Raw genomic sequence first — 14582 nt, forward strand, 5'->3', positions numbered from 1 at the left:
ATTCTCTGACTGAATTCTCTGGTTGAATACTGGTGGGAGGAGGGGGCAGGCAGAAAAGAATAGTAATTGAAAATTACCCCTAAATCCGTCAGTTAGAAAAACATTAAGAACAGAGTTACCAGCAGTGACCAAAAGGTGGGAATGGAGACAGCAAGAAGGACAAGGAGATTCAGTCTGTGTCCCTACTAATTTCCTCTTTTTTTTTTTAATTTTTATTTTATATTGGAGTGTAGTTAATTTACAATATTGTGTTAGTTTCAGGTGTACAGCAAAGTGATTCAGTTATACATATACATGTATCTATTCTTTTTCAGATTCTTTTCCATATACGTTATTACAGAGTATTGAGTGTAGTTCCCTGTGCTCTGCAGTAGGTCCTTGTTGATGATCTGTTTTGTATATAGTAGTGTGTATATGTTAATCTCAATCCCCTAATTTATCCCTCCCCCAGCTTTCCCCTTTGGTAACCATAAATATGTTTTCTAAGTCTGTGAGTCTGTTTCTGCTTTGTAAATAAGTTCATTTGTGTCATTTTTTAGATAGTAATTTAAAATTTGTGGCATGACCCAGAGAAAGGTCCATCACAGAGTCAGTTAGAAATACATGCTAGAACCAAAGGCGGAAAGCTGAAATGAAAAGGTTGGTGTGAAGGCAGATCAACAAAGAAACGGATCTTTCAACTTCAGAGGAAAAACGAGCAACTATCAATTGTGCTTAGTACCGAGTGATCCTGCCCATTTACGTTTTCGCTGCCTCACGGCGTTACAGTTAATGATGCCACGCGGTTCCACGGTGCTTGTCTGTTTGTTGTTGTTAATAGAATCCCCCTCAAGATTCCAAAGCCACAAAGCAACTGTTAGTGTTTGGTGACCTTCTGCACCACTGCCTTTGGGGCTTTGAAATTGATTTTCCTCCTCCCAGTCTCCGATAGTCTCTCTTCAAGTGTGCATCTCTAGTTTGTCACCAGAGTGAAAATGGTGGCACAAATGGCACAGGAACTGGAGACAGGTGCCATGCAGGGCATCATTAGAAACATCAGAACGAGATCAGCCTGCTCTGGTATGCCCTGTGTTACAAAGAAGCTGCCGCTGCTTCTGCTTTATTGCCGAATACAATGGGGGCATATTCTCACAGGATCCGCTTGTTTCATTCCCAAATATGGTCTGAGAAGGAAAGAAAATCCCTGCCTTTATTCTCCAAACCTCATGTGGATGCTGGGTCAAAAGCATATGTTTTTGACAGTAATTTTTGCAGAATTTTTGATATGTGAGAAACATATTCCCAAGGCTGTGTGACTGGTGAAGAGTCACAGGGTGGGAAAGACCATCATGACACACAGGAGTAGGTGCCTTAGAGAGAATTAGGTGATGAAAGAATTTTCTGGAAACTCCTTGTATACTTTTCATGTAGCTGAATTCCAGTGTTCATTTATCTGTTCATTTATTAAATATGTGTGGAATTCTAGACCTAAACTAAGCATTGTGTTCGAGCTTGAAACAGTTTTTTAAAAATCCTGGGCTTAAAGATAGAGGTAAGTCACAAAATACACTTGTCAGTGTGTTGTATTTTCTGTATTGCAGTGGAAAGGACATTGTTGACTTTGGAAAGACGGCATCCTGTCTGAACCTAAAAATGGACAGATTCCTACCAAATCCGAAACCAAGTGTTCTCTATAGAAAGTATGTTGACATAGACCTTTTCTACTAGTCTAGTTAATGTCTAAGAGGTTTTTACATGTGTATATTTTAACATATCTATTTTGAGGCTTTAATGATTCTTAAAGGAATCACCCTCACATGAATGCCATCATTTGTAAATGGTTTCAAAATACATCGATTTAAGCAGTCTTTACGAATTCTTTCTATACTTACACCCTAGAAAGCCATCTGAAAATATTGAAGACCAGTGATTCTAAAATATAATTGACGGGTGATTTGGTTTCTCTTTCAGTGTTTTATAATGTTTCTTTATTTACTATGCACGTACATCTCCAAGGCACTAATTTGATGCCACCCCCAACATGGATAGTCATTTAGACAGAGGAAGGGGAAACGCACTTCAAATATAATTGACGGGTGATTTGGTTTCTCTTTCAGTGTTTTATAATGTTTCTTTATTTACTATGCACGTACATCTCCAAGGCACTAATTTGATGCCACCCCCAACATGGATAGTCATTTAGACAGAGGAAGGGGAAACGCACTGAGCTTTAAAGTCAGTGGCCAAAAAAAAATCCCAAAACAATCAAATTCTATTTTCTCTTGCAGCGACAAAAGTAAATTTATGTATTAAATAAGTTAGGGGACTTCCGTGGCGGTCCAGTGGTTAGGGCTCTGCACTTCCACTGCAGGGGGCACGGGTTCGATCCCCGGTCGGGGAACTAAGATCCCGCGTGCCGTGCGGCACAGCCAGAAAATAAATAAATTACTTGAGTTTCACAAAATAAACTAAAAGACTGTATGACAGTATAAGCCGTACAGTCCTAAATTTATTTAAAAATAAATAAAATTAGAAACCCTTTGAAATTAAGAGTCTTCAGTTCTGCTAACCTTGATGAGCAGTGTATTTCTGAGTAATATATCTTTGTTTTCAACAATATCTCATAGTTGCATTTTGCTCTAAGAAAAATAATAATTTCATAGCGGTTGAAGCCTAGTTCTTGAAAGAGTTCCTTGCCGGGATCACCAAAGCAGATGGACATCATGAATTGATACCACAAATTTTGGGAACTGGAAAAGGGATGTCTAACTTGAAGTCAGCATGTGTCTAACTCCTTCTCTCGAACCACGTTTTCAGTGTTAAAGCTAAGATCATCATCTTTAGTGGTCCACAGGCTGAGGTTCAAGTCCCATTTCCCACTGAGAAATGACCCACACCCCTCTGAGTAAAGCGCTAACACATTTTCCAGGTTCGGGTTTGCTATGATTTCCAACTTTTATTTATTTTTATGTCATCATTTGTTTATCAGCTGTGGGTCTTTGTCCAAAAGGTACTTAATTTCTACAAGGCCCACTGTCCACGTCGGCACAATAGTCACCATTTTATTTATTTTACAGTATTTACGGAGCAACAATTATGTACCAGGAACTTTCTAAGTCCTGAAAATACTTAGAGGTGAATGAGACTTTGTGGAGTTTACATTCTAACTGGAGAAGACAGACCAGAGATTTATGCAGTGGATATACCACTCATATCCATCAATTTAGGATACTAGACAAACAACTTCATTTTTTTATACTTCCGTCTCGATTTTATTTGAAACTCTCATCCCTGGAAACTTCGCTCGGGTGATTGGGTCCCTCCCGCTCCCACCCCCCACCCCATCCCCCCCACCCCATCCCCCCACCCCCACCCCGTCGCGATGCTGTGAGCCCAGCAGGGACTCCCAGGTGCCTGAGTTTTCATGCTGTGTCCTCATTATCAGTCGCAGTGTGGCTGCTTCGACAGCTGCGTTCCTGTCCGCGCAGGCGCCTTTGGTCCAGTTTCTCTGCTGCGCTTGAAGCCGTAGAGGTCATTCTGCTTCCTGTGAGTCCCGCTAAGATGCAGAAATCTCAGGGAGGTTCTCCACCCGCTAGTTTTCTCTTGGGGACCCTGCGACCTCTGCCGGTCTCTGTCTGAGGTTGAAGGACACGTGTCTTCCATTCTCAGGGCCCCTGATCCACTCGCCACTGGGCCCTGTGGAATCCTCTGCTCTCATCAGCTCCCCGAGGCTTCTCTCTTCCTGCTCCCCGCCTGGAGAGAAACCCCTATTTTACGTCACACTGCGTTTCTCCCAGACATTCTGGTTATACCCCCGTCCACCCCATTTCACCCAGTAGACTGGGCTTTGGGAAACCGGCAGGACACTCAGGCTGTTTTACTTCTTGTCCTGTCTCGTCTCTCCTGGGGGCAATGCAACAAGGCAGCTGCTGGAATTGAGAAAGGAGAGGAAGCGCAAAGACAGAAGTGGGGGGGAAATTTCAGGAGGGAAAATGCACATTTTAAACAGCATTAAAACAATTTAACGCACCGCCCAAGTAAACAGATGGACAAGATAGGCACTGACTGTAATAAGCCCTTTGAAGGAGATAAGCGTGATGATACGATGGAAAGTAAAGGGAACGGGGCCTTCAGTAGCATCTCTGTCTGGTTCCATTATCCTTCCTGCCTCACCTTTTCCTTCTCCAAGAGGGGTGGGTACGTATCCTTCAGAACGCGTTCTGTTACTCCTTTCCAGCGGCAAGGAAAGTAGTCTGTTACTGTGGGCCGCTGGGACCCTCGCTCACTCTTCATGTATAATCCTAAAGAAAGTGAGAACCTTGATCGGGGTCAGCTGCAACTCTCAGGCCAGGTCCAACCTGTCACCTGTTTTTGTAGTGATCATGACCTAAGAATGATTTTTCCATCTTTAAGTGACTGAAAAAAAATAAAAAGAAGAATATTTTATGACATGGGAAAATGACATGAAATGAAAATTCCAATGTCCATAAATAAATGTTATTCGAATACAGCCATAATCAAGTACGTATCGTCTGTGGCTGCAGTCACTATAGAAGCAGAGTTGTGATGGTATGGCCAGAAAAGCTTAAAATAGTGACTGTTAGGTCCTTTACAGAAAAAGCTTGCCTGCCCCTGACCTGGATGATCGGGGTCCTCCCTGGCACCGCACGGTCCATCTTCTTTTCCAGCGTACGTGCCCTCGCACGTGCGGGATCGCCAATGCCAAATTTGTAAACCAGGGAATTCATCTTGTAGACATTGGTTGTGAGGGTGTTATATTTCTGATTTGGGATTTAAAGTCTTCAAATGATACTTTTGGGTCTTTTGGAATATAGATTCCAGTGAGTGAATTTGGGAAGAAAAATAGCTAATGCTTATTCAGCACTTACCTGGTGCCAGATGTAAACACGTCACATAGGTTACTTCATTTAATCCTCATAAAATGCCTATGTAGTAGGTACTATTATTATTCCCATTTAGTGGATGATAAAGCCAAGACACAGAAAATTTGAGCCACTTAGAAACTTCATGCAGATAATTATAGGTGAAGTCTGGATTTGAACGCAGGCAGTCCGGATCCAGAGCCCACATTCTTAATAATTATGCTGAATATAAATATGGTAGCAGGTGCTAAAAATACTGCTTCCAACATACCATTTAATTCAGGTTATAAACTTTAAAATTTGCTTTATAAAGTAGTTCCATGGGGGAAAATGGATTCACAATACAGTCGCTAGTATATTTACAGAAGTAGTTACTTATCATTTGCATCTGTTCTAATTTTGTGGTTGACAAAGCATTTTTAGATGCATTAACTGGTTTACAACCCTGTGAGATAAGTAAATCATTTTACAGATGAAAATAGTATCATAAAAGTAGGAAATGTTAGATTGGGAACTTAAACCTCAATCTTCTGATTTCTAACCTAGAATTTTTTCCACTATACCTGTCAGGCAAATTTTCATGACTTTTACCATATCTGTACACCAGCTACACTATTATTAATAATTTTCTGGAAATGGACTCTTTGTAACTTAAATACCTGGTTAGCCTTTCATAAGCAATAATATATGTAAAATTATGACTTTGATTTTTTTCATTTCTGAAACACATTGTGCTTCCTGTATTCCAAGTACACTACAGTAAATATTAACTCATATAAGCCTCATAACAACCCCGACAGGAAGATACTATTACTATCCGTATTTTCCAGATTAAGAAACCAAAACACAGAGAGGGGTTAGCTGTCTTGCCCAAAGACACATACCTAGTAGTAAAGCAGGATTTGAACCTCAGCAATCTAGCTTCCAAGTTCTGTCCTTTTAACCCCTTAACTTGTTTGATATACTCAATGTATTTTCTAATACCCATTAAAATAGGTACATTGTATTACAATTTAAAATAGTCAGCTGTGTCCCATCTAAAACCATCTTGCACAAAGACTGTATTGTACCATGGTGGAATATTCCAGATTATTTCCTATAGCCTCCTGCATAGAAAAGAGAGAGCAGAGTCTGTTGACTTAATTGGATGTGTTATTAGGGAAAATGATAGTAAATATTGGGACACAAACTAAATACACAATCAGATACTAGCATAATATGAAATGTAATCCATGAAAAACATGGTGCTTTTTTCTAAATTTGGGGACTTTTATTGTTAATAGGAATCTTAAAACGAGTCATCTTTCCTAAAGAATTCTCTATACAGCACTCCTGTCGTGTGATCGTTCAAATTTCTGCTTAAACATTTTCAAGGTAAGAGAGCAGACCACTCTTAGAGGCAGTTTACCCCACTGTCGTTTGGCTCAAGTCGTTAGGGAATCTTTCTGTAGTTGATCTGAAAACCTGCTTCACTAACCTCTTCATTTATTTAGGCTGGTTTTAGAAAGTGTTCTGTGAGTCCTTTCTTTCTCTATCCCTCCCTCCAGCAGATTTACTTTCCTGGTTATGTTTGACATAAGTGGAAGATAAGATTAGTTTGCCCCCCTTGAGAACTGACCCGCTGCCTGTGGCCAGGCTTGACAGTACCCGTTACTGGGGAGGGGAAGGGAGGGAAAGATAAGAATGTTCGCCCACACGTCCAGAAAAGAAATCAATCTGTGCCACGTGACCAGGTGTGCTTGTGTTTGTAGGAGTACATATTCTCATATAGAGCAAATCCACACGTAGCTATAGAATAATGTAATTACTATTCTTAAGTGAAATGTGAAGATGTTCTGAAGGCAGTTCATAAAGGGAACTTCCAAAATGGTTTTGTGCAGGAAACGGTACAATTAGAACAACTCTGCGGTCTCTCAAGACACCTGCTTGAAAGGACAGTAATCATTTGTGTGCGTAAATCCTCCTGTATTCATTACAAACCAGTCTTTTTCATCCCGGAGTCATTTTTCTGAGTTGGGTTTTCTGGTTAAAATATTTTCTTAATTTCTCATGTTTTAAATTATATGCAGTAAATGATTTTAAAGCCAGAGAGAGAGCGAAAGAGAGGAGAGCTCATGCCTCGCCGTCTCTGTCTCTCACATTTTAATCTATGTGTATCTTATACTGATTTTTTTCCTGTCTCTCACGTTTTAATCTATGTGTATCTTATACTGATTTTTTTCCTGCCTCTCACGTTTTAATCTATGTGTATCTTATACTGGTTTTTTTCCTGTCTCTCACATTTTAATCTATGTGTATCTTATACTGGTTTTTTTCCTGTCTCTCACGTTTTAATCTGTGTGTATCTTATAATGATATTTTTTTCCTGTCCCGCAGGCATTTCCTATTCAAGACAGGAACAGGGACAACCCCTCTCTTCAGTACTGCAACCCCAGGGTACACGATGGCCTCTGGCTCTGTGTACTCGCCACCTACTCGGCCACTGCCTAGAAACACCCTGTCAAGAAGTGCTTTTAAATTCAAGAAGTCTTCAAAGTACTGTAGCTGGAAATGCACCGCCCTGTGTGCTGTAGGGGTCTCCGTGCTCCTGGCGATACTTCTGTCGTATTTTATCGGTAAGAACACGTTTCTAGAACTCTCTCGTCTGTAAATCGGGATGTTATATGATTGTTTAGTTGATTTTATGTATTTGGTCAAGGTGTGTATTCGGAGGTTATATGTCATGGGGGAGGGGCTGGTACTGATATATGATAAATCGCAGAGTATTTTAAGTAATTTCCGTCATACGTAGATAAATGGAAAAGCTGCCTTTGCGTGAGGCACGAGGTCTGTCTTGGACACACAGTAGAGTGTGTGTTTGTGTTGGATTTGTCCCTCGTGAGATATGGGCAGTTCTGTGGCATTTCCTGTCCAGGAGATAATTGATGCGCTTGTAGGAGGAATGAACTCTGTGCAGGAATCTCCTTCAGGGCAGAGTCGATAGGAAGCTCTCTGCCCCTTGCGATGTTACTGTCTTTCACACAACTCAGCTGTCTAAATGTAAAACCCAGCGCTCAGGGCCGTCCTCTTGCGCTCAGGAAACGAGAACCGAGCGTCCGTAAAGCAGCGGCTGAGCACGTGCGCGCTCCTCTGTGTGGATTTGCCAGCTTTTCCGACGTGGTACCGATCATGCTTTTTGTCACCCAGATGATGGGAGCTGCTCATAGAAGTTGTAAATATGCCTTTTCTCTGACTGTTTCAGAGCGTAGGTGAGCGCTCACACTATTGGAAAGTTGCTTATTCAAGTGTCAGAAATGACCGCATCCGACCTTGATCTGCTTCTAAGTGCAGGGAAAGGCCCACCGCGTCGAAATGCAAATGGTGTCCACTGAGATAAATCACAGGCTGTGTGTTTTGCCGACAAGAACAACAGCCAGTGATGGATCCTCAAGTTTGCAAAGCGATTTGTGATGCCCCATGCAATTCTGTAGCTGAATAAGAGAATCACGGGGCTGTCTGTAGAATAGTAGGACGCTTTTGTGGTGAACCAGTTTCTATCATTAACTACAGTACTCCTTAGTTATAAATGATGTCCTTTGGAAAGTGAAATAACCATTTTGAGTCACGTCATTTAAGAGGAAAATAGAATTTTAGAGCATGAAGGAAGGAACTTTAGAGATAATTGAGTCAGGGCTGGCAACTCGGTGGCATGGGGAGTCCTGTGACTTCCGATTCTTTGACCGGGGCCGGCATCGCTAATGAATCCGGGCGCCCTTTCCCACTGAACCTGCCCACAGCCTCGTTACCGTCGTCACGGGGCTTCGCACGGCCGCTGTCCGTCGGAGATGAAAGCGACATGAAACCTTTCTGTCTGTTTTCAGTCTAAGTTAACTCCCTCCTTGTAAAAGTGGTCAAAGCAGGTACCAAAGGGGTTGTCGCTTGGCCGAGGTCACACACTAATGATGTATGGCTGTGCTCTTCCATAACACCCGAGGTACACGAGGAACGGCACAACACAAATCTGTATTCACAGACAGATTTCTAGGATTCAGCTAGAAAATATCCAGCCATGAAGAGCATCTCTTCTGGGTAACTGTATACATCACTTGTACTTGTCAGCAGCGTGCTGCTGAAGAATTTTAAATGGTTTCTGAAATGCACCGGTCACAGGTGGGATGTAATAAATTAAGCGTATGTGTTTGTATGGGATTTTTTTTTTTTTTTTTTTACTATAGTACATGCTAAACGGATTGATAAGTACTGTGCAGGGTCGGAATTCAGTGTCTGTGCTGTGGACGTGTGGTCAGACATCCTTTCTGATCTGAAGTACCTGCGTCCTACCAGTTGTTAAATATTTTGAATATCAACTCTGATACCATTTAATTTTATTTACATTGCGTGACTAGGAAGAAAAATAGCATTTTAACGTGAGATCAGATCCCTGTTATTTGTGAGCCTTGTACTCTTTTCAAGGATCCATCAGTGAATATAATTGAATATCAGACTCCTAAATAAAGACTCAAATATTCCTTTTTTTTCAAATTTCCTGTTTTTACTGTTTAGTGGTTAACATCCTACGTTATGCCTACCAGTACCACGATCATGAATGTCTCCCTTTGATTTTATCTTTCCCCACATGGAAACATACAAATTATATAATTAATATACTCATGTACTCTTGTCAGTTTAACAGATATTTGTTGAACATCTGTTAAGATTTAGTTACTGTCCTAGAAATTAAGGTGATACAATCCAAGTGTTACCTGCCAAAAAATTACTTTTATCATCAGAGAATTATCTCATCGTTTTATTGCTTTAATTAAACACAAGTATACTTAGAATTTTCACTGGTCTTCCTGTACTTCAATAACTAACACTCTAACGTAATGGTTTTTTGTTGTTGTTTAGATCAGGTAAAGCATTTCATTTCTTCATCAGTTAGCATGATAAATCTTTTTGAGAGTGAAGATACTGCCTTTACCCTTGGAAAAAAAAAAAAATAGGACACTTCTGTCCCCGGGAAGGCTGTCCTTTTCTATTGAGTGTGTGTGTAAAGCAGAGAGGGAGATCTGTCCAGCCAGATCAGCCTGATAAACCCCACAATCAATGGGGAGACCAATGTCATCATCACATTGACCTCACAACCTTCAGCAAAAGGGCAGCCATCCTTAAATGTTCTTGTTTCCATTCCCTTAGAGGTCCCCTTCCCTCATATTGACTGTCAATATAAAGTCAAAGCCTTAAGAAATAAGTAAAATAAAAGGCCTGAGAAATTATTTCTCGCCTAGAATTTCCTTTCTCACCTTCCAGTAAGGTCAGGAGAAGTTATGAGATACTGTAGCGTTAATAAGTCTCTCCTCTAAGATAAAATTACTTCAGGATAGTCAGAAAGGGAGGAAGGGAGGGGGACAGACTTTGCTGTTTGGTTGTTTTTCCTATCCCTATAAAAAATTTCAGAGACTAAAGAAAGGCCAAAAAAGAAAGTTAAAATTAATTCCCATAGGTAAATGCTATATCTTTGCATAGGTAACCACTGATAACTTTTTGGTGTCTGCCCTTTCAGATATTTCTCGATGCACATATACATCTAGAGTCCCATATTATTAATTCATTTTGTACCAGACTTTCTCATTTATCATTCATTAAACATCATTTAGCAGCTATTTTTAATTAACCGGTTTCCAAAAAATGCAGTGACTTAATTTCTTATGCGCTTGTGTGTGTGTTTGTATGTGCAGCTGGGTTCCGTCGATCAAATTTTTGATTGGAATAAATTCTTTGAAAGAAATTTTCTGTGCCAAAGGGTAGGCAAACCATGGCCAAGTTACCCTCAGTTTACACAACTACCAGTGCCACTCAATATCAATATTTGTAATCCTTGGCAATCTCTTAAATTAAAACATTTTATTGTTGTTTTCACTTATTACTAGTAGTACTGAATATCTTCTCAAATACTTATTGACCATTTGTATTTTTTTATGTATGTGTAGGAATAGCGTAGTTTCCCCCATTTTTCTATTGGGGCTTTTGTTGTTTTTTGGGGGGCAGTTGCACATGTTTACTAAGGATATGAATCATTTGTCATATGTTATATATTCTTCCGATTTATTAGGAACTTTGTTTTTGGTTGTCTTGCCATATACCATATAGAATTTTTTAAGTAATCAAAGTTACCAATTTTTTCTTTGTAACTTCTTTTTTTAAAAATATTTATTTATTTATTTATTTGGTTGCGCTGGGTCTTAGGTTGCGGCCTGCGAACTCTTAGCTGAAGCAGGCATGTGGGATCTAGTTCCCTGACCAGGGGTCGAACCCAGGCCCCCTGCATTGGGAGCACGGAGTCTTAACCACTGCGCCACCAGGGAAGTCCCTTTCCTTTGTAATTTCTAATGTTCGTGTTATACCTATAAAATTCTTATTTACTCCAAGTATTATTTTTTAAGTCACTTAAATTTTCTTCTGGTACTTTTATGGTTTTTCAGTAACCATTTTTAGGTCAACATTTTTCCGGGCACTCCACTAGGTGTTAGAGGTTCAAATTAGCCCTTCATTCTAGAAGCTCTCAGTCAAGTGATAAAGACATGTATGCAAACACACTTTTAACAGGACATGCTTTCATAGCAACTTGATCCGAATGAGCAAATGAAGAAAAGGAAAGGAAAGAAGGACGCGCCTACTCCTGGCTGAAGATGTTGGAGAAAGACTTGATCTAGCAGGTGATATTTGAAAGATGCAGAGGAGTTCAGTTCACTAGGTTTGACATCAGAATGATTGGTGGGAGACCACCTTGAGAAGAGGTCATCCAAGGCATGGAAAGGAAGAAGCGTGGAATATCCACAGTGGTGCGCGTGGAGGCTCACGGAGTGCCAGCACTGTGTATGGGTCACCTCCTGTCATTTCCCCGGCAACCCCATGAGTTATCAGCTCCGTTTAACAGATAGGAATCTGCCGCCTGGAGAGGCACTTCACCTGAAGTCACACAGCCAGTAAGCAATGGGAGCTGGGCTGGAAACTACCAACCACCCAGGACACTGTACTGCCTCCCATGGGGTTTTTGAAGAACTGAAAATAGGGAAGAAATGAAAGCATAGCAATGAAAAAGGATCACATTTATGCTTTTCAAAGATTGCTCTAGTGGCATTCCTGAATATGTAATGCGAAGACAGAAAGTCCAGACTCGTGCTTTTCAGACTTGAATGTGCCTCGGAATCATCTGGGGATCTTGTAAACACGCGTGTTCTGATTCGGCAGATCCAGCGTGAGAACCGAGAGTCTGTATTTCAAACAGGCTCCCAGGTGATGCTGCCGTGGTCCGTGACCAGCGCTGTCCGATGAGATGCTTGATGACGGAAACGTTTCTACACGGTCCAGTTCAGTAGCCACTAGAAACATGTAGCTGTGCAGCCCTTGAAATGTGGCTGATGCAGCTAAGGAACTGGAGTTTAAATTTTATTATTATTAATTAATTTGAACTCACAGCTACATGTAACTGATGGCTACCGTTTGGACGGTACAAGTATGGACAGCCTCTTATGAAACTAGTCTAAATGGGAGATCGTGAAGCCATGTTGGCATAGGGAAGTGAGCGGAATTGAGAAACTATAACTGACTCATAATAGAATAGATGTGCCATGATTTATCATGTACCAATTCTTAAAAATCAAATGTTCAGGCCCGTACATATGGCAGACCTCTTTTCAGCAGAGTCACGTGTGATTTTCTTTAGATCGCTGAGCTCCCAATTAAAAATCATTCTCTGCTGCATTAATGTTTAAGTTGATGTGCCTTTGGACAATGAAAATTCTCCTGATTCCCAAACACAAAGGTTGAGTTCAGTGATACAGGCCTATCCAAAAAATACCTGTCCCACTTTTTCTGGGCCCTAATTGACTCATTCTTCTTTTTTGCTAAAATCAGAAAAGTATAAAGATGGGCAGGAGCCAACAGTTGTTCACCAAAGAATGGATGGAAAAGAAATAGTCTTCTGGTTACCTCTGCTTCTGCGTACAGTTACAGAACGAGCAGGTGTCGTCTTGATTATTGTTCTTTACTCACAGAATGCTCTTTTTCCTGTGTGGGAGATTCCCTGAAATCTTGATGTCCTACACATTGAAATATGCCCAGAAATCTTATCATGAAATGTAAACATTATTGAAACGTTATTAAATACGGGTCAAAATATGTTGGAATTACTATGTTAACACCAGTTAAAACTGCAACAAAGTCAAGTCAAACTTCACATAACACCGTTATGGACATTTAACCTCATTAACATGACCATAGACTGCTAGCAGAGTCTGAAAATTCACAGCATTTCCCCTTAGGGTAGTACCAAAAGTATTTGCACATGTAATTTAAATCTAAGGAAAACTAGAGAAGACAAAAATCGTACCAAAATACATTATGCTAGCATATTTTCTCAATTTGGGACCCTTTTGGCCAGGTTTATTCCAACCAATAATCCCTATGGCAAGTTTTTTTTTTTATAACAGCTTATTGAGATACAATTCACATACCATATAGTTCATCCATTTAAAGTATACACTTCAATGGTGTTTCATATATTCATACAGCTTTGCAACTATCACCACAGTCAATTTTAGAGCCCTTCCATCACCCACAAATGTATCCCTACCACCCTGATATTCCATCACCCACCCTGTATCCCTAAACACACACTTCATATTGCCCTCCAAAACTCCAGTAGTTTTTTTTTTTCCCACCAAAATCTGAACTTGTAAGGGAGTGGTTTGTGGATTCATTTCCCAATGACAAGAAATAACTCAGCATTGTTTTTCTTATGAACTTCTGACGTAGGTTGCTAACCAAAGAACTACTCACATTTTCAATATTCCTTTTCAAAAATACGTATGTAGTTATTTATTTACTTTGAACATCTGCTATCAACTGATTCCTAAAATAGATATTGTCATATGTCTGCTAAAAAGGCTATTTAACAACATAAGCATTCCCTAGATCAAGCAAAACATGACCTGTCGAATCCAGGTTCATGGCAGTGATGATTCCTTAGCAGTTTTCTGTCCTACTTCTGTGTCTATTTGGATTTTATGAACACTTTTGCCTCTCCATGTACCTTGAAGTTGATGATGGTACTAGCTGTATATATGCAACTCAGGGTCAGGAGGAAAAATAAGCCAGCCCTTTATGCTTCGTGAAAAATCAACCATTTAAATGTAGATGGCAAAATAAAATGTGTCGTGACATTCTTTTTTCTTTTTGGACATGTCTTTATAATAAAAGTGCTGCTTTATTAGGTTTTAGAACACAGCCGAACAGTGAATTACATACCATTTTTCACTACAGCTTCTTCCCTTAACTCCTAGTTGCATTACTTTTAGAAAATGCATTTTGTCTGAGATGGAATGGTAGCATTTTAATACTAATGTGGTGTCATCCCAATGTAGAAAAAATACATATCATCTGTATCTTAGAGAACTGAAGATTGTAAACTAAAAATTTTTAATCAATATATCAATATTTTATTTTATCCTTGGATACATGAAATTAAGAACATTTTAAAACCCGATTCAATGGTGAATGATGGCTCAGAGTAAAACAGTTTACCTCTAGGAGAGGAGGAATATAATAAAAACATATTCCTGCAGTCTTCTGAGTCTGTAAATTCAAAAAGGAAAAAATGTACTACAAAACCAGTCTAGGCAGTTGTGGTTTTTTCTTTATTAAGGACAGCACTTTGTATAGATGAAATTGTGCTTTCAT

General features: G+C 40.0%; 1 protein-coding gene across 1 annotated transcript in view; it reads left to right on the forward strand.

Moving 5' to 3' along the window:
* Nucleotides 1-14582, forward strand: part of TENM3 (teneurin transmembrane protein 3) — a 2383554-nt gene that overhangs the window by 2238495 nt on the left and 130477 nt on the right. Inside the window, exon 12 of the mRNA XM_082374697.1 lies at nucleotides 7239-7477. Coding sequence (XP_082230823.1) covers nucleotides 7239-7477 — 239 coding nt within the window. The remainder of the gene's footprint in view (nucleotides 1-7238; nucleotides 7478-14582) is intronic.

Source organism: Balaenoptera borealis (assembly GCF_965194805.1).
Source record: "Balaenoptera borealis genome assembly, chromosome: 21".
NCBI lineage: Eukaryota > Metazoa > Chordata > Mammalia > Artiodactyla > Balaenopteridae > Balaenoptera > Balaenoptera borealis.